Source organism: Orycteropus afer, unplaced genomic scaffold (genome assembly GCF_000298275.1).
Source record: "Orycteropus afer afer isolate SDZICR_OR568_19922 unplaced genomic scaffold, OryAfe1.0 scaffold00487, whole genome shotgun sequence".
Classification (NCBI taxonomy): Eukaryota; Metazoa; Chordata; class Mammalia; order Tubulidentata; family Orycteropodidae; genus Orycteropus; species Orycteropus afer.
The window spans coordinates 202491-222163 of record NW_006922074.1 but is presented as its reverse complement, the minus strand read 5'-3'; the positions used below and the strand labels follow the sequence as shown (position 1 = coordinate 222163).

The 19673-nt window shown below is 50.7% G+C and overlaps 1 protein-coding gene across 1 annotated transcript in view; it reads right to left on the bottom strand.

Moving 5' to 3' along the window:
* Positions 1-11770: 11770 nt before the first annotated feature.
* The window catches only part of LOC103209189 (glycolipid transfer protein), a 40795-nt gene continuing 32892 nt past the window's right edge, over positions 11771-19673 (bottom strand). Inside the window, exons 2-5 of the mRNA XM_007954972.2 lie at positions 18465-18523; positions 17266-17399; positions 14055-14205; positions 11771-11953 (exon numbers count right to left, since the gene is read on the bottom strand). Of these exons, the coding sequence (XP_007953163.1) occupies positions 11771-11953; positions 14055-14205; positions 17266-17399; positions 18465-18523 (527 nt within the window). The remainder of the gene's footprint in view (positions 11954-14054; positions 14206-17265; positions 17400-18464; positions 18524-19673) is intronic.

Here is a 19673-nt window from a genome sequence, read left to right as displayed (position 1 = left end):
TAATAAGGACTGGGGCCTTGCAGTGAAGGTCACAGTAAAGATGCTGGGAGCACCGGGACCACGCAGGGCTTTTATCCATTCTGATCACTATTGTTGCTGTTAACAAACTGGACTGACTCCCTCGTTGGTAACACAGTGGGATAGGTCCTTCCCCCTCAGCTTGCAAACAGAAGTGTCTCCCATGAGGTGGTGTTTTAGTGACGAAAACCAACCCAAACCAAGCCCACTGCCATTGGTGAGTCAATTCCATCTCATAGTGACACTATAGGTCACAGCAGAACTGCCCCAAAAGATTTCCAAGGCTGTAAAACTTTATGGAAGCAGATTGTCTCACCTTTTTCCCTCAGAGCAGTTGGTGGGTTCGAACTGCTGACCTTCCAGTTAACAGCCAAAAGCTTTAACCACTGTACCACCAGGGCTCCTCTTGAAGTGACTGGAAAGTGGAATTTTAGAATTGTTAGAGAGAAAAAAAAAAAAACCTGAACAGAAGTGATGCATTCAAACCATCAGTGTGAAAAATATGCACAGAAACAAAGTGAGACTATCAAGTAAACCTTCCTCACAACCAGGCTGTGAGGAAGGGATCGTGGTGCTCACTTTAGAGATGGGGAAACTGAGGCCTGGAGAGAAAAGTGGCCTCTCAAAAAACTGTTCTTCTCTGTGGGGAGTAGGGGTGGGGGTGGGAGGCGGAGAAAAACCAGAGAACTTTTTGCCTCTGGATTTCTGGAGTCTCAACATAAAGAAAACGAAAATCCTCACAGCTGGACCAATAAGCAGCATTACTATAAATGAAGAGAAGACTGAAATTGTCAAAAACTTCATATTATGTGGTTCCATAATCAACACCAATGGAAGCAGCAGTCAAGAAATCAGATGACATATTGCACTGGGAAAATCTGCCGCAAAGGACATCTTTCAAGTGCTGAAGAGCAAAGACGTCTCCTTGAGGATTAAGGTGCACCTGACACAAACCATGGTATTTTCAGTCACCTCATATGTACGTGAGAGGTGGACAATGAATAAGGAAGACGAAGAAGAGTTGATGCTTTTGAGCTGTGGTGCTGGTGAAGAATGCTGAAGGTACCATGGACTGCCAGAAGAATGAACAAATCTGTCCTGGAAGAAGTGCAGCCGGAATGCTCCCTGGAAGCGAGAATGGCCAGACTTCGTCTCACCTGCTTGGTCATGTTGTCAGAAGGGACCATTCCCTGGAGAAGGATATCGTGCTTGGTAAAGTGGAGGGTCAGCGAGAAAGGGGAAGGCCCTCAACGAGATGGACTGACACGGTGGCTGCAGCGATGGGCTCAGGTAGAGCGAGGATGGCGCAGGACCAGGCAGTGTTTCATCCTGTTGTTCACAGGGTGGCTCTGAGGCAGAGCAGAGTCCATGGCACCTGACAACAAGGGTGGGAAGCCTCCCGAGCAAAGAGGCAGCTGCCGGGGAGGGGGGAGGAATGTAAACACAGCCCCTCACACCTTCCAGACAGAAGGCCTCCCTGCTGGGGCCTTCCCAGAGGGCCTGGGGCAGGAGGGGAGGACAGAACCAAGTCTGGGCCCATTTCTGCAGACAACCCAAACCCACAGCCTTCAATTCTGTCCATAATGACAGAGCAGAACTGCCTCATAAGGTTTCCAAGGCTGTAAATCTTTACAGAAACAAACCGCCTCATCTTTCTGGTGGGTAGCAACTGCCAACTTTTCGATTAGCGCCAAGCTGTGCCACCAGGGCTCCTGATTCTTAGTGGGAAAAAAAAAAAAAAACTCACTGCCATTGAGTCAGATCCGACTCAGAGCGACCTCTCCTTGGGTTTCCGAGGCAGTATCACTATGGAAGTAGATTGCCCAACCTTCCTTCTGAGGAGTGGCTGGTGGGTTTGAACCGCCAGCCTTCTGGTTAGCAGTCAAGTGCCTTAGGCACTACGCCACCAGAGAAGGTGCTTTAAAACTACTGGCTGGTGGGAAGTGTGAGGAGGGTTACCAAAAAAGAAAAAAAAAAAAATGTTCTCCAAGGTCAAAAGATCTGGATATGAATGCCAGCTCTATCACACTTCTGGGGAGCTCCGGTGGTGTAGTGCCTAAGGCATTTGGCTGCTAACCAGAAAGCTGGTGGTTCAAACCCACCAGCCACTCCTTGGAAGGAAAGTTGGGCATCTACTTCCATAGAGATACCACCTGGGAAACCCAAGGAGGGGGCTCTGTGAGTCGGATCCAACTCAACGGGCAGTGAGTTTGTTTGTCTTTTTTTTGGTATTACACTTCTGAGCTGTGTGACCTAGGGCAGGTGACCCTGCTTCTCTGAGCTTTGCTTCCCTCTTCTGTAAAATGGGCTTTTAACTGCACTCATTTCATGTTTCATACTGTCAGGAGGATTAAATCCGATAGTGCTCTGGAGGCCCCAGCAAGTGCTGGGACATGGTAACCGATCACTAACTAGTCCCATGATGTCATCATCCTTCCTCCATTGAGATTAGCTTAACATTCCCTTCCAAGTGCTCTCAAGTTTACACTGTGCTCTCTCTTACTCTAATATCCATCCTGCTCCACCAGCAATCTTGGGAGGGTGGCATTAAAACCAATTGAGTTGATTCTGACTCATGCAACCCTACAGGACATAGAAGAACTGCCCCATAGGGTTTCCAAGGCTGTATGTAATCCTTACAGAAAGAAGAATGGTGGTGCAATGGGTAAACATTTGGTTGCTAACTGAAAGGCTGGCGGTTCAAACCCACCCAACACTCCACGGGAAGAAGATATGGCAATCTTCTCTGATAAAGATTACCCTATGGGGACTGTAAAATGGTACCACCACTGTGGAAAGCAGTATAGCAATTCCTTAAAAAGCTGGAATTAGAAATACCATTTGACTCAGCAATTCTATTACTAGGTATATATCCTAAAGAAGTAAGAGCCAGGACAAGAACAGACATATGCACACCTATGTTCATCGCAGCACTATTTACAATAGCCAAAAGACGGAAACAACCTAGGTGTCCATCAACTGAGGAATGGATAACCAAACCATGGTACAAACACACAATGGAATACTATGCAACCCTAAAGAATAACGTAGAATCTGCAAAACACCACACAACATGGATGAACTTGGGGGACATTATGCTGAGTGAAATAAGTCAATTACATGACCAATATGGTACTAGTCCATTATTGTAAAAAGTCAAGAAAATTTTCTTTGGTGGTTACCAGGGATAGGAGGGGAGGGGAGGGAACACTGTTAGACAGGTAGAGATAAGTATTGATTTGGGTGAAGAAAAGGGCAATGTACCAAAGATGAGTGAGCAGCGCAGTGGCATTGAGGAAGAGGAAGACATAGAGAGGTGCATGGGAGGTACAGACAACAAAGATGAACCCTTTTGCACATACAATACTGTGTTGTCAGTGAAGACAAACATGAGTATACGGGTGGATGGATGGGTGTATAGGCTGAACTATTAGTTCAGAGGGGAGTGTGTGCAAGACCATGTATAGGGTTGGCAGACAATGTTTCTACAAGTGTATTTGTATGTTCTGTAAGAATTCCCAGGTGTACAGTAGAGCTGACAAGGGATAAGGTTGTAGTGACTTCTTGGCCACAGCCAGCTACCCAGAGGGCACAAGTAGTTGGACCTGTGGGCTCGGGACCATGGTTGCAGGGGGCATCAAGCTCAATTGGCATAACACACTACACAAAACATTGTTCCACCTCCTACTTTGGTGAGTAGCAACTGGAATCTTAAAAGCTTGCAAGCAGCCATCTAGATGCAACAATGGGTCTCTCCTCATCCAGAGCAAAGAAGAATGAAGAAAACCAAAGACACATGGAAACAATTAGTCCAAGTGACTGGTACACTATGTGATCCTCAGCCTATATGACTATAAGACCAGAAGAACTAGATGGTGCCCGGCTACCACTGTCAACCACTCAGAGAGGGATCTATGGAGGAGATCCTGGACTAAATAGGAGAACAATGTGGAACAAAACTCAAAATCATTTAAAAAAAAAGAAAGGGACCAGGTTTGCTGGTCTGATAGAGCCTGGTAGAACCCCTGAGACTATGGCCCCTAGCTGCCCTTTAGGTCTGGAATTAATCCCATTCCTGTGGCTTCCAGCCAAACAAAAGACAGGCATATGAGCTGAACATTTACATTAGGCAGATACACTCCTTGGAGAGATCAATCACGGGAGAATAGAAGAGATGTGTATGAACAGGGAGACAGCTCGGGGGGGCGGGGGCAGGAGTGCATGGGAGGGAAGGACACAGGGAAGAGGTAACTATGGGGAGGAAGTGGGAAGAGAGCTGTTACATTGTGGGAAATTTTAGTCAATGTCATGAGACAGGGTGTGTGTGAATTGCTGTGTGGAAAATGAATTTGCTCAGTAAACTTTCACCCAAATCACAAAAAAAAAAAAATGAAAAATGAAAATAAATTTAAAACACAGAGAAAGAAAACCCTTTGGGGTAGTTCTACTCTGTCATGTGGAGTTGCTGTGAGTTGGGATCAACTTGACAGAGTCCAACAGCAACAACTTTGATGGACGCAGACTGCCACATCTTCTGCTCATGGGTCCGAACCACTGATTGTTTCATTACCAGCCGAGCGCTTAGCCACTTGCTAAGGGTTCCTCCAGTTGGCATTAGGGTCCACATTTCATTGTTCCCATTTTATGGATGAGAACAACTGAGCCCACAATACAGCAGGCAGCCCTGGCACAGCTCGCTCTTCCTCCCCCACTCTGGCTCCTGCTTAGCTCTCCTGTCTCTTTCATGGGTGCTCTCTTAGCCCATCTGGTGCCCTCACAGCTGCAAAGCTTGGCTCAAGCCACAATGGTGTCCAGGGCACTGAGGGTCTGGCCTGATCCTGAATTTATGGAGGCAGCCGAAACCACCCCACGGGGCTGGATTCCTACAGACCAGAGCCTCTCAGCCTCTCCATGTCCCAAATAGTCCTCCCCTTCTCCTCACAGCACTGGAATGTGTGGATCTTCTGCCCTTTTTACAGACGGAGAAACTGAGGCTCCACACAGCAAAAGCCCTTTGCCCAAAGTAATTGCAAATGACACAGGCTGGATTTGAACCCATGACCATCTGAATTCAAGCCACACCCTGCAGCCATTATCCTGACCACTTGGCACTGCCCGGTGGACCTCAATCCTCTCACTGAGGAATCCCTACTCACGTCCACCTGAGTGAGATGGAGGTGGGGATGCAGAATGGGAAATTCTGGGGGGGACTTTTCTCTCTTATTCTAATGTGTCACAGATGGGCTTAAGTCATGATGACAAAACAAAGAAAGGACTGGGGAGAGAGTGGGGAAAGAACCCGGGCTGTCATGCATTATGGAACGCTTGGTGTGTGCCAGGCCCTTGCACTCTCCTGCTACTTGGGACATGCTGTCAGGACGGACCTGTTCCTGGAGGAAAATACCATCCTTGGTAGAAGGCGGCCTTCAACAAGATGGGTTGACACAGTGACTACAGCAATGGGCTCAAATACAGCAACGACTGTGGGGACGGTGTGGGGCCAGGCAGTGTTGCGTGGTGCACAGTCTCGCTGAGTTGGAACTGACTCAGAGGCGCCACCAACAACCAGATGAGAGGAAATACCCCCAGGGAGGTGCAGGAACCTGCCCAAGGTCACAGCTTGGCGGAGGCAGGGCCCAGTCCCAGTCTGAAGGTCTTCTTCAGGGATCCTGCTCAAGGAGACTTCAGGTCCTCCATGACTCATGCTGTTGTTGTTATTATGTGCCCTCAAGTCAGACCCGACTCATAGTGACCCCTCCTTGGGTTTCCGAAGTAGTATTACTACGGAAGTAGATTGCCCCATCTTCCTTCCGAAGAGTGGCTGGTGGATTTGAACCACCAGTCTTCTGGTTAGCAGTCAAGTGCCTTAGGCACCATGCTAACACATTTACTCCCCCCAACCCCGTATATCCACCAAGAAGCCAAGGAGGACAGGACACAAAGAGGCTGCAGATAATCAGCTGGCTCGTCCATCTCAGGTCCTGCAAAGAGCTGGCCCCTGTCCCAGAGAGCAGGGAGGCCCCACCCTGCAGCTGCCCTTCAATGGGCTCTTCTGGAATTCTGCCTGGGGCAGAAACCTGAGGCCAGGTGGGGAGAAGCCCTGCCCCTTACTCAGAAGGGTGTTGCCATGGGCACAGCCACTCTCAGTCAACTCTCAAGGCTCAGTCACTGGCCTTGATTCCATTCCTCTGGGCAGCAGCCTGGTGACCCGTGGGTGTGGCAAACATGGCCTTCAGAAGGCTGTGGCATGGAGAGGGTGGGAGGGGATGTTTAGGCCTTGGTCCTGGCTGGTTAGGGTATCTCAGAGCTTCCCCACTGGGGTCTCTGGGCCTCTAGGGATCCAAGGGCACCCTGAAATTGTGCATGAAATTGTGAGAGAGGTGAGGGGGTGCTTACTGGAGAGGCCTCGTGACCTTCAGAGGCCTGCCCCTTCCCCTGTCCCTATAAAGCTAGTTATGGTTAGTGATGGGAGTTGCCCCCGCCCCACCCCCCGCCGGCTCAGAAAGAGACAGGGCGGGGGTGTACTGAGTCCTCAAGAGAGACCCGTTGAGATCCTGGGTGACAGCTTTTTAAGCTGTGAATTGGCTCTGTCACCCACTACTCATGACTTTCCCTGCCCTTAGAACAAAAACCCAGCTCACGCTACCCCTAGCCTCAAAGACACCTCTAAGTTTCCTCCCCCTACCACCCTCTCCGCTTCATCTCCAGGCTCCAGCCACCCTGGCCTCTCGCTGCCCTGCCTCAGGGCCCTCTGCGGGGCTGGTAGCAGGAGCAGCAGCAGTAGCAGTAACAGGTCACATTGTTGACCGCCACAAAGGCTGCTCTAAAGTCAGCACCTCAAAGCTTCAAATGCTCCCCACAGTGTTTAAAAGGAGCTCCTCATTTAGTCCTTGGAAATCACCCCCCAACAGGCAGAGCTCCCAGCTCCGCCTCTGCGTCTCAGTGCGGACAGTGCCACCTACTGAGTCTCGCGGGAGCTGCAGGTGCTCAGCACACAAGTGCAGGGGTGGCGGGGACCGCAACCAGATGGGGCTGTTGCAAACCAGGAAACCTATCAACCAACCAACAAAATCGCAGTGAGATGTTCCTCTTCCATTCTCCCATAACCCCCTGCAAACAATAATGGGGTCCACACTGAACCATTATGTAGTTAAGTTTCTGCTCATGCAGTTTCATTGACTCATGAGCTAGGGACTATTAATATCCTCATTTGATGGATGAGAAAGTGAGGCTCAGAGAGGTGAAGTGATTGTCTGAGGCTACGCAGCTAATAAACAGCAGAACCAGGAGTCCAACGCTTGATGCCATCATCATGCATCACACAAAGATATCCTTGCACCTTCATTTAACATCTACTAAGAGACAACTTCCACACTCGTCTGTCAGTTTGTGGTACTGTGGTGGCTTGCATGCTGCTGTGAGGCTGTAGGCTATGCCACCGGTATTTCAAATACCAGCAGGGTTACCAGGTTTCAGCGGATCTTCCAGACTAAGACAGACTCAGAAGAAGGAAGGGGCCATCCACTTCTCAAAGAATTGGCCAGTGCAAACATTATGAATAGCAGTGAAACACTGTCTCATGTATTACTGGAAAACTTTATGACTAGCCCTCTAACATTGTATTGTGAGGCTGGCACAGGACCAGGACTATTTCATTCTGTTGCACATAGGGTCACTATGACTACAAGCCGACTGGAGGGCACCTAACAACAAGAGACAGATTACTCTGCTTCGATACTATTAATTGCTTTACAAATAGTAACATTTAATTTAAGGATGGTGCAAACAGTTAAGCGCTTGGCTACTAACCACAAGGTACCTTGGAAGAAAGTCCTGGCAATCTGCTTCTGGAAAATCAGCCACTGAAACCCAAGGAGTGCAGTGCTACTTGGACATACACGGGGTGGCCAAGAGTCAGAATCAACTCCACAGCAAGACCCCGATGTTACAGATAAGGAAGCTGAAGTTGAAGGATAGTGAGCTGGCTTGCCCTGTCTGTAACAAATGGATTACAATGGGCTTGAAGGATTGTATTGTAGCAGACTCCCACCTGCCCACTGCCATCGAGTCGATTCTGATCCACAGTGACCCTACAGGACAGGGCAGAACTGCCGCATAGGGTTTCCAAGGCTGTAAATCAGACTGCTTCATCTTTCTCCCATGGAGTGGCTAGTGGGTTCGAGCTGCCAACCTTTTGGTTAGCAGTCAAATGCTGTAACTACTGCACCATAACGGACTCAGTGAGGTTTAACTGAATTAATTAAGGAATGAATGAGGCAACACTTGTGACACTTTTGGGATAATTCTGTTTTCTGTGCAGGACCAGGTTAAGCTGGGTCAGATACGGTAGCTTCCTGTCCCTGGGAACACCTGGCAGAGAGGTGTGCTGGAACGAAGGCTCACTCTGTCAGCTGGAATAGAAATAGACATAGCTGAGGGGACACTTGGAGTCAGCTCTGAAAACCCAGTGTTCCCACCTCTGGCTGGTCACCCCTCTGCCCCTCCCCCAGGGCTCAGTTTCCTCCTCTGATAAATGGACCTCTCGAGGCCCACATCTCAGGGTGGGAGTGAGCTGATGTGTTTAAAGCACCTGGCAGGGCCTGGTATATAGCAGGTGCTCAAGGTGTGCTCCTTCCTGCCTGCCCCAGGCAGAACTCAGTTCCCCCTCAACAAGAGTGAAATGGGAAACCAGAGATGCACTGTTGGCTCTGGATCTGGGGTCAAAACCCTGACACGTTCATAGGGGCAGGCAACAGACGTGAAGGGGGTCTGCCCTGGGGAAATCTCTCCCTCCACAAGTTCTCCCTACTCTCCTGGTAGAACTGTACTATGTCAGAGACATGAAGAAAATCCCTGGGTGATGCAGTTTATATTCTCTGGTGGGGCAGTGCCTGAGGCATCTGACTGCTAACCAGAAGGTTGGAGGTTCAAACCCACCAGCTACCCCATGGAAGGAAGGTGGGGAATCTGAAAAGATTTGCTGCCTTGGAAACCCAATGGGGGTTGCTATGAGTTGGAATCGACCTGATGGCAGTGCATTTGGACTAACCTAAGGCTGGTGGTTTGAACCTGCCCAGTAGTGCCACGGAAGAAAGACCCGGCAATCCACTTCCAAAAAGATTAAGCCAAGAAAACCCAATGCCACGATTCTACTCCATAACACATGGGGCTGCCATGAGTTGGAATGACTCCGTGGCAATGGGTTTGGTTCAGAGACAAGAAAAAAAGATTGTTTTTAAAGGAAGAAACAAAATTCTTCTGTAATTTGTTGACAACATTTTCTATTTCTGGGAAAACAACAATGCAATTAGAGCTTTAGGAAGATTAGCATTGCTATTATGAGCAATATTAGAAAATGTACTGAAAACAGAGGTTTTATACACAAAAACAGCAAAAAATTTAGTTCAGGCTTCCAGCCCTTGGCCATGCCAGAGGGAGCCTTCTGCACTGGCTGTTTGTATTGTGCACAAAATCCTTGAAGGTATTCCGTAACTCTGAAAGTCAACTTCGAATTTCTTGGTAGCACAATGACCCTTGACTCTATCATCTTCCTATACACGTGCACACACCCCGACACACAGCCTGCAGTCTGGCTCCGGTCCAGCCCCAGGTTTCTGCCTAAGCCTTTCCTTGGCCGGTGGAGAATCCTCTCCGGCTCTGCCAGGTGCCCCGATCCACTTCCACCAACGTTCAGTGCACGCCCTGACTCCCCGAGTTCCGGGAGCTGCCTATCTCTGGCCCCAGACACTCAGTACTGACAACCCTACACCATCATTGTTGACATGCTGGCCCATCTTGCCCACTAGACTCTCAGCTCTACCAGAGCAGGAATGACATAAGATATTTAACCATACTATCATCAAAAGGGAGCTCTGGTAGCATAGTGCCTAAGGCATTTGACTGCTAACCAGAAGGCTGGCGGTTCAAACCCACCAGCCACTCCAGAAGGCTGGACAATTTACTTCCATAGTGATACCGCCTCAGAAACCGAAGGAGGGGTCACTATGAGTCGGGTCTGACTCTACGGCAAATACAACAACAACAATCATACAAAGCCCATGCCAATAATAAAGCTCATGCCAATACCCAAAACCCACTGCCATCGAGTCAATTCTGATCCACAGCAACCCTATAGGACAGAGTAGAACTGCCACAGAGGATTTCCAAGGCTGTCAATCTATATGGAAGCAGATGGCCTCATCTTTCTCCTGCAGAGCAGCTGGTGGATTCAAATTGCTGACATTTCTTTTTTTTTAATTGTGCTCTGGATACAAATTTACAAAGCAAATTTGTTTTACATTCAACAGTTCATGCACATTTGATTCAAACTGCCGACCTTTTGGTTAGCAGCTCAACGCTTTAGCTACAGCATCACCAGAGTTCCTTATCCATGCCAATAATAAAGTGTAAGATCACCTGGACACAGGGCTGGGGAGGCATCAGGGAGTGGTAGGGACTGAAGCAAAGTGGAGAATGAGTTCTTCCTCCTCCCCAACCAGCCACAGGGTCAGCTGTCGCCAGGTTCTTGCCAAGCAACTTGATTCTTTTTTAAAAGAAGCTGAGAATCGAGATTTTTATAGGCAACCAGTTCCATTTTTAAATCGTAGAGGCCGGAAAACAGGTCCTTGGCAGGATCTGGCATAAGGATCTTCCAGTTGTAGCCTCTGATACGGGGCGGGGGGGGGGGGGGGGGGGATGGGACCAGAAGATGACTCAAGAACCAAACCAGCACACAGATGTGACTCCAAAATAGAGATTTATTTATTAAGGATCATTTAGTTTGTGCATAAAAATCACCACTGTTCCTCATTGGGTTTTTTTTTAAAAAAGAAAAAACAAAACACACCAATTCTTTGGGGGTTGCTTGGTTTGCCCCAACAATTTGGAGACTCTGACTCTTTTCAGCGCTGGGAACAGTTAAGGCAGCGAGGCGTTGTCTTGGGTCTCCGCAGCAGGAGGGTTCATCCAATCCCCCGTGAGAGAATACACATTAGGTGGTTTCCTAGGCTGGAGAAGCGGTCCCTGAAGAAAATCGCTATGCGGAAAGATGCACACACAGTCATCTGTGGTCGACTACTTGTGCCTGATTACTTTAAAATAAATGCCCTCTGGGTGCTTGAGAGGTTTGCTGGCTGGTTTCAGCTCTCAGAAAACTGTCTGGTGAGAGATAGGCAGAAAGAGCAGATGTGTGATGACAGGGCTGGGAGGCTGGTGCAGGACACAGGAGCACACATGCCAGTCCGTGCCGCTGTCCCTCAAGCCCACAGTAACAGACCTGCATCATTTCAAATCCGACTCATCGTAGTCCTTAAAATGCCCCAAATGTTCAGCCCAATCCTCACAAGGATATGTCCTCACTGAACGTGAGGTGCCTTGCACCGTCCCCCAGAGCCGTGCTCCATGTGGCGGGGGGAAACGAAAATAAAAAACCCTAGGACTTGATTTATTAGAAACATTAATCGATTTTACCATGCTGAGATGAAGGCATAAAGTCAGTCTGTGCTGTGGTGAAGTTCAAAGGTGACTCAGAAGTGGGCCGTTATTTATTGCTCTAGTAGAAGTGCCATAAAAATGACTTTTCAAAAAGCCAGGGCCATCCCCTGCAGTCCCCTCTGGGACTCCTGGCTGCTCTGGGGGGGACGTGGGCCTGGGGTGGCCCACCGGCAGGATTCACAGTGACTCGGGTTTGCCTGTGTCTGTGTGCAGCTGTGGTAAGGTTCCTGGGCCCCGGGCGTGCCATTGCGGCGCACACCTACACCTTGTAGTTGAGCTCGGCATTCATCTTGGTGTACATCTCATAGATGACGTCAATGGTGGCCGTGTAGTTGACCAGGAAGAGGCGGGTCTTCTCCAGACACTCCTCCTCCGTCACATTCTGCCCCTTGGACAGTGCCTTCAGGAAGTCAGACTTATAGGGGGCTGCGTACAATGCTGCCTTGGGATGGCAAGAAGGGAGGTGGCACAGTGTTAGCAGGGTGGGACACTGGGCTGGGCGCGCCAGGGCTCTGGGCAGAGGGCTTCCCTGAGGCCTGTGATGGGCAGGGGTCTGGAAGGGAGAGGCCAAAGGAGATGCATTTTTTCTTCTACCCCCGTGAGGGGAAGCAGGAAGGAGCCCAGCTTTGGGGAGACAGACCTGGGTTCAAATTCTGACTTGTGCTGCCGACTAGCTGTGAGCCTTGAGCAAGTTACTTAGCATCTCTGAGCCTCGTTTGCTCATCTGTAAAATGGGCACAGTAAGGGCACCCTCCTAATCGGGTTGCAGTGGTAAGGATTACAGGAGTGTGTACCCAGGAGATACTCAGGGTGAAAAAACCTCTTCCCTCCGGATCTCCTGCTTGGAAAAAGGTGAACTACCTCTTTGGAAACTCACTTTCTGAGCAAGGATGATGGCTGCGAATCTGTGCTGTGGCCTCTTCTGTCGTTAGGGGGCGACACGGCCCTAAACGTCAGGGCTGCCCTGACACTTGGAAATGCAGAGAATCAGAAACTCAGAATTTCAGAGAGAGAAGGAAAAACATGCAACCAGGTAGCAAGCTTAGGCCATGAGTTGGATGAGGTGGGGAAATTAAAATTAATATCATTACCAATAAAAACAGTAATAGTGTCAATTTCCCCAGTGTGACCCATGACCAAGGACTTCATACAGGCTGTCTCATTTAACCTTCACAATAACCCTTTGAGGGAGGGTCTATTTTATACCCATTTGAACAATGAGGACACTGGGGCTCAGGGAGATGAAAATCCCAGCCTCTTTTTTTTTTTTTTTTTGCTGTGTGACCTTGAATAAGATACTTAAGTTCTCTGAGCATTAGTTTCCTCATCTCTAAAATGGGACTAGGAATAGTACCCACCTTCTGACACATTTGTGAAGAATCCAGCCCACATGCAGCCTACTGCCCAGGGCCAGGTATACTATGTTGTTACTATGATGTCCCCCGCCCTGCTGGGGTGCGTGGCCCAGAAGTGGCCATGTTTCCAACCATGGGACTGGCTCTTTCTGTCTGACTCCCAACCCTAAGGCCATGACAGGGCTTCCTGATGGCTCCCAAGTTACCCTGGCAACCCAGGGGGGCCCTCGGCTAACCGACTGGACTGGAGGCCCCATTACCAGGAGCCATGGCCAGCATCACCCCAACACAAACCGCCAAGGACCTCACAGGCTGGTATCCCTTCACCTGACAACCTGGGGGCAACACGGGCTCTTCTTTCCTTGTTGTTATGGATCAAATTGTGTCCCCCCAAAAAATATATGGTAGAATCCTAGCCTCTATACCTGTGGATGTAATCCCATCTGGGAGCGGGGCTTTCTTGTTATGTTAATGAGGCCGTGTTAGTGTGGGATGTGTCTTAAACCAGTTACTTGAGATATGAAAGAGCAGATTAGGCCCAGCAGCAGACAGACGAAGGGAGGTGATTAGCCGTATCTGAGGACTCCCAGGACGACAGGTCACAAGCCCAGGAGCCCCAAGGTAGCCAGCTCAGAAGCTGAGACAAGGACCTTCCCAGAGCTGACAGAGAAAGCCTTCCCCTAGAGCCAGTGCCCTGAGTTAGGACGTGGGGCCTCCTAAACTGTGAGAAAGTAAGTTTCTGTTCTTTGAAGCCTCCCGCTTGGGGTATTTCTGTTACAGCAGCCCTAGCTAACGAAGACACTACAGTGTGAAAACGTGGCTGAATTTGAGGGGCCAGTGAGGTTGCCCACCCTCAACCTGAGGTCAGTCTAGACTCCTTCTGTGGCTTCTCCTGCACTTGCCAGATCAGGGCCTCCCAGGACGAGGCACCCAGACTAACTCCAGGGGCACCCACAGCATGCTCGCCACGGCCACAGCCATCAACAGGGCTGGGCAGGTGTTCATCAGGGCCCTCAGACCCCAACCTCGCCCCAGCTGGCCAGGGAGCCCACAGGTGGGTGGGCAAGCACAGGTGCCAGGGGCTGCCTCGCTGGGCCCCAACAGGACAGGGGGCGGAGCCTGCCAACTTTGACACCCCCACCCCGGGCCTGGGGATGGAACAGGGCGCCCCCAGTAGGGCGGGCTCACCTGGAAGATCTTCTGCACGATCCAGCCGTGGTACTTCTTGAGGGCCATCTCGTAGGCCTTGGTGGCGTTGACGCGGATGTGGTTGGGGTGGTTCTCATCACGCTCCCCGTCGCAGATGCTCTGCAGGAAGACCTGGATGAAGCGGAGGCCTCTGCACAAGAAAGGAGATAGTGCCTTAGGGTCCACCGTGCCAGCCAGCCGGCACACGCCCTGCAGGGCAGACCCAGAGACGTGGAACCAAGCACCTACTAGGTGCCAGGAGAACGAAGCTCGACAGCACAGCAGTTAAGCGTCCAGCTGACTGCAAGGCGGCCAGTTCAAACCCCCCCAGGGGCTGTACAGGAGACAGGCCCAGCAGCCTGCTCCATACAGATTATGGCCTGGGAAGCCCTACTCTGCCCCACATGCCTGATGGCACACAGTGACACCAAGGTGCCAGGAAGAGGCCCAGGGTGGCACAGTTAAGCACTCAAACACTAACCAAAAGGGTGTTGGGGCACAGCCCTCATCCATCAGGATCAGCACTGGAGCATCCCTGCCTCCCCCAGGCCCCTGACTCTCCCGACCCCTGCCTCTCCTGAGTCCCTCCCCATCTGCCCCCCACACACACCCCGGTCCATGACCAGCCTCAGGACCCCTGGTGGCTCCCCAGGGTCCTGACCAAGCTAGAACTCACCCTTGTCCCATCTGACCTCATCACTCCCACCTCCCATCAGAGCCCTGGACATACCAGCCCTCTAGAGCTCTCTTCCTCCTACCTCTGGGGCATCCCTACTCAGAGTCCCCAGGGTTCCCCCTCCAGGACGCCTTCCCTGACCTCTCTGTGCCTGGCTCTGACCTCCTGCTGGCAAGACCCACCTACCAGCCTGACCCCTCCTCAGGCTGGGTGCCCCAAGGGACTGGCCAGCACACAGCAGGTGCTCAATAAATGCTCCACCTGTGGGCATTCACTGGGGCCTTCACTTGCCTTTCTGGGTACCTGGCTCTGTCCATATCTCCTTTGGAACACCTGAAAGCCACCATCTGCCCTGCTCCTCCTGCAAAACCCACCAAACCTGCCTGCTAGATGGCCCGGGGCCTTGCCTTATTCCAGGCGGATACAAAGGCGGGCAGCTAACAGGGCAGTTCCTGAAACCTGCTGTCAGTGTCAGTTTACAGCCGGATGACCCACCCAGTCTCCCACTCTCGATGCCCATGCAGCCTCCCACTCTGGGGGGCTGATTCTGCTGGCTCCATTCACCAAAGAAGTGAGTGAGTGAGTGAGTGTGAGTATGTGTGTGTGTATGTGTGTGTGTGGTGCAGGCTTTGGCAGGGTAGGTAGAGAGACGGGGTGGAGCTGCCCTTCTGGTTCCTGACCCCAGACCCACAGAGAGGGCAATGCTGGGATTGGGTCGAATGTTCCCCCGGCTTCCTACTGCAGCTGTCAGGGGGCAGGCGGGTGGGCAGGAGCCATGGCATCTGCACAGCTAAAGGAGTCTATGGCCGGTAGAGGGTGCTGTGGGCCCAGCAAGAGAGTTGCCTGGCCTCTTGGAACCTCAGTAGCTTCAGCTGTAAGACGTGAGACGGGAACAATGGTCTGGGGCTTCAGGCATCCGCTGCGAGGACAGCACGGTGGTTCTCAGCAGCATGCATGAGCTCTGGAGTTGAGACTGCCTGGGCTCAAACTCCATCTCAGGGTGTGCCCCTCCCCGGCCCACGGGGCACATTTGGGCAAATTAGATAAAGAGCTCCCTTTCCACAAGACGCTGCATTTCTGTGCAACAGTCACAATATACAGATCACAACATACAAATGTGTGTGGTCTGGCCCCGAGACAGGACACCTCTGTGCAGTGTACAACCCGCACACCTGTGCTCAACTGCCCGGTCCCAGCTCCACTCCGTAGCTGGGGCATGTGCTGTGGCCCCCAGAAGCCCCAGTGGCCTTCTCTGCGAAACAGGGATAATGACTACTCGTGACTCATCACAGATGACAGGCGACCAGACATACACAGGGTTCAGCACAACATCTGGGACAGCAAACTTATTCAATAACCGCTCACTGTGAGGTCCCTGGGCAGCACCAGTGGTCTGGAGATTCAAACCCACCCAACAGTGCCTTGGAAGAAAGGCCTGGTGATCTGCTTCTGTTATGATTACACCCAAGCTCTTTTAAGATCGTCTACATGGGATCAACTGTAGCCTGTATGACCATGAGAGCAGAAGAACTAGATGGTGCCCAGCTACGACTGTCAACCACTCAGAGGGGGATCAGTGCAGGAGCTCCTGGACAGAGTGGGAGAACAACATGGAACAGAGCTCAAAATCATTAAAAATGATACAGCCTGGAGAAACCCCCAAGACTATGGCCCCTCGTTACCCTTCAGGTCTGGAACTGAACTCACTCCTGTGGCTTCCAGCCAAACAACAGACAGGCATGTGGGGTGAATATTTACATCAGATAGATACAGTCCCTGGAGTGATCAATCGTGGGAGAACAGAAAGGCAGTGTCTGCATAGGGAGACAGCTCAGGGGAGGCAGAGTGCACAGGAGGGAAGGACACAGGGAAGAGGTAACTACGGGGAGGAAGTGGGAAGAGAGCTGTCACATTGTGGGGAATGGCAGTCAATGTCATGAGCTAGAATGTGTATGAACTACTGTATGGAACATAAATTCGCTCTGCAAACTTTCACCCAAATCACAGTAAAAATTAAAGAAAAAAAAAGATCTATCTATATGGGATCAGACTGGCAACAACAGCAACTCCAAAGATACGACAGGGAACTTAGAGGTAATGGGTTTATGTTAATGGGGGAAGAGTCACTTGGAGGCTGAGAAGGGCTGCACGACTTGAGGAATGTCAGTGTCACTGTACTGTATGTGTAGAAAGCATTGGCGTCCATATTCTCACCAATAACAATAAAATAATCTAAAAAAGAAAAGACTACAGCCAAGAAAACCCTACGGAACAATCTTCTCTAACACAAGGGATTTGCATGAGTTGGAACAGACTCGACAGGGGGTTTGGTTTCTCATCCTCTGATGGGAACGGAAGGAGGACGCGTCACCATCCGGCAGCCCTGGGCCCTCAGGACACTTCTCAGCCATTAACCAGCATCAGACAAGAAGAGTGCCTTGGCCACAGCAGATGGGAACAAATAGGAGTAACTGTCCGCCCAGGCAAAGCTGATGCCTGCTGCCCCTCCCCAGCCACATGCCACCCAAGCCCCACCTTTTAAGCCACATCAGAGCCAGCGTCGCCCCCACTCTGGGCCACTCTGCTGGGTACATCTCCTTCTCCACCTCCAGGATGTTCTGCAAGGTCCGGAACTTGGTGGGGTTGGTGTCATACACGGCCTTGATTTTCTGAAATGCAGCACACGGGATTTTCCCCTTGAAAAGCTGCTCGCACGGGTCCCCTCTCCTCCCTTCTGGCACCAGGAGCAGCAGGGACAGGGATACTAGCAAGCCATTTACTGGGCACCCACTGTGATCCAGGACGAGCAAAGGGCTTCCCATGCTCTGTCCCTGTGTCCACTTACAGAGGAGGCACTGAGACTCAGAGAGGGGACGTGTGGCCACGGCTGGTGCAGGTGGGAGCCAGGGTTCCAGCCCAGGCCAGCTCCCAAGGCCATGTTCTCCACCCACTGCTAACATTGCCTTGGCTACCACATATTTGAAGTTTCACTTTTGTGGATGAGTGGGAACAAGCTCTGAGGATTCAGAGATGTCCAGGAACAAAGGCTCCTGGGTTGGAGCCAGGAAGGCCCAGATCTGAGTCCTAGCTCTGCCACTTGCTTGCTGTGTGACCTTATGTAAGTCTTTCACCTTCTCTGAACTTCAGTTTCCTCATCTGTGAAAAGGGGACAGAACCTGCCTGGGTGAAGAAATGAGATAATGCAGGGCAGCCCAAGCTCCAGGCTGGGCCCTAAATGGATCCTCACTGGGAGGGTGCTGCAGGGACAGTACTGGGACCAGGAAAGGGCAGAGTGGATTTGGAGTTCACTTCTCATTTGGTGGGAGCTCTGGTGGTGTGGTGCCTAAGGCATGTGACTGCTAAGCAGAAGACTGGCGGTTCAAACCCACCAACTACTCCTCGGAAGGAAGGTTAGGCAATCTACTTCTGTAGTGACACTGCCTCAGAAACCCAAAGAGGGGTCACTATGAGTCGGGTCCGACTCGATGGCATGAGTTTGTTTTTTTTTCTCATTTGGTGGGGGTGAAAGAATCAGCAGGTTCTATCTTAGGGTGAACCCTTTAGACTGTGGTCTCAATCAGGTAAGATTGGCATGACTAGAAAGGAGCCCCTGAGCTGGGGACCAGGCCTATTTTCCCCTTCCTCGGGCTGGGAGGCTTGCAGCGTGGAGCAGGACACTGGGGACCCGAGGCAGGTTTAGATTCCTGATCCAGGTGCCAGGGCCAAGTACGTACCGTGATGTTGCCACTTATATCCGCTTTGATGGGAGTAAACACTGGGGACCCGAGGCAATCTGGGGATAAAAGAAGAAGAGGGGTTGAGATTCCCAACTCAGGGCCTCCAGGGGTCCTGAGGATGTGAGGAGTGGTCACTTGGGTGGTTGTGTTTAGGGAAGGCAGAGCTGTATGTAAGAGTTAAAAGAATTCTGTGAACAAATCAATTTGGAGAGTGCTAGGCTCCAGGGAAACCCTTTCTTTTTTGCAGGACTTGTCAGAGCCTTTAAAATATAAGTAGAGTATCGATGAGGCAAAACCACTTGCCCATGCCTTTCCCCCAGAACAGTGCTGTCCAATATAACTTTTGCCAATGATGGAAGTGTTCTCTCTGTGCTGTCCAACACAGTGGCCCCGTGAGGCTGTTAGCACTTGAACCGTGGCTACTGTCGGCCAAGGCCCTGGGTGTGTAGGCTTCTTTCTTTCTTTTTTTAATTGTGATTTGGGTGAAAGTTTACAGAGCAAATTCACTTTCCATACAGAAGTTCACATACACTTTGTCTCAAGACATTGACTACAATTTATCCCAATGCAACAGCTCCCCTACCACTTCCTCCCCATAGTTACCTCTTCCCTGTGTCCTTTCCTCCCATACACTCCTGCCCCGAGCTGTCTCCCTGTGCATACACAGTCCTTCTTTCTCCCATCATTGTTCTCTCCAAGAGTGTATCTACCTCAGGTAAATGTTTAACTCATGTGCCTGTCTTCTGTTTGGCTGGAAGCCACAGATGTGGGTTCAATTCCAGACCTGAAAGCCATAGACTCAGTGGTCCCACCAAGCTCTATCAGACCAGCAAACCTGGTCCCCTCCCCCCCTTTTTCTTTCTCAAGTGATTTTGAGTTTTGTTCCATATTGTTCTCCCTCTCTATCCAGGATCTCGTACATAGATCTCCCTTCAAGTGGTTGACGGGTAGCTGGGCACCATCTAGTTCTTCTGGTCTCATAGTCATATAGGCCGCGGATCGCATGGTGTACCAGTCGCCAAGACTAATTGTTTCCATGAATCTTTGGTTTTCTTCATTCTTCTTTGCTCTGGATGAGGAGAGACCCATCACTGCATCTAGATGGCTGCTTGCAAGCTTTTAAGATCCCAGTTGCTATTCACCAAAGTAGGAGGTGGAACAATGCTTTATGTAGTATGTTATGCCAACTGAGCTTGACATCCCCTA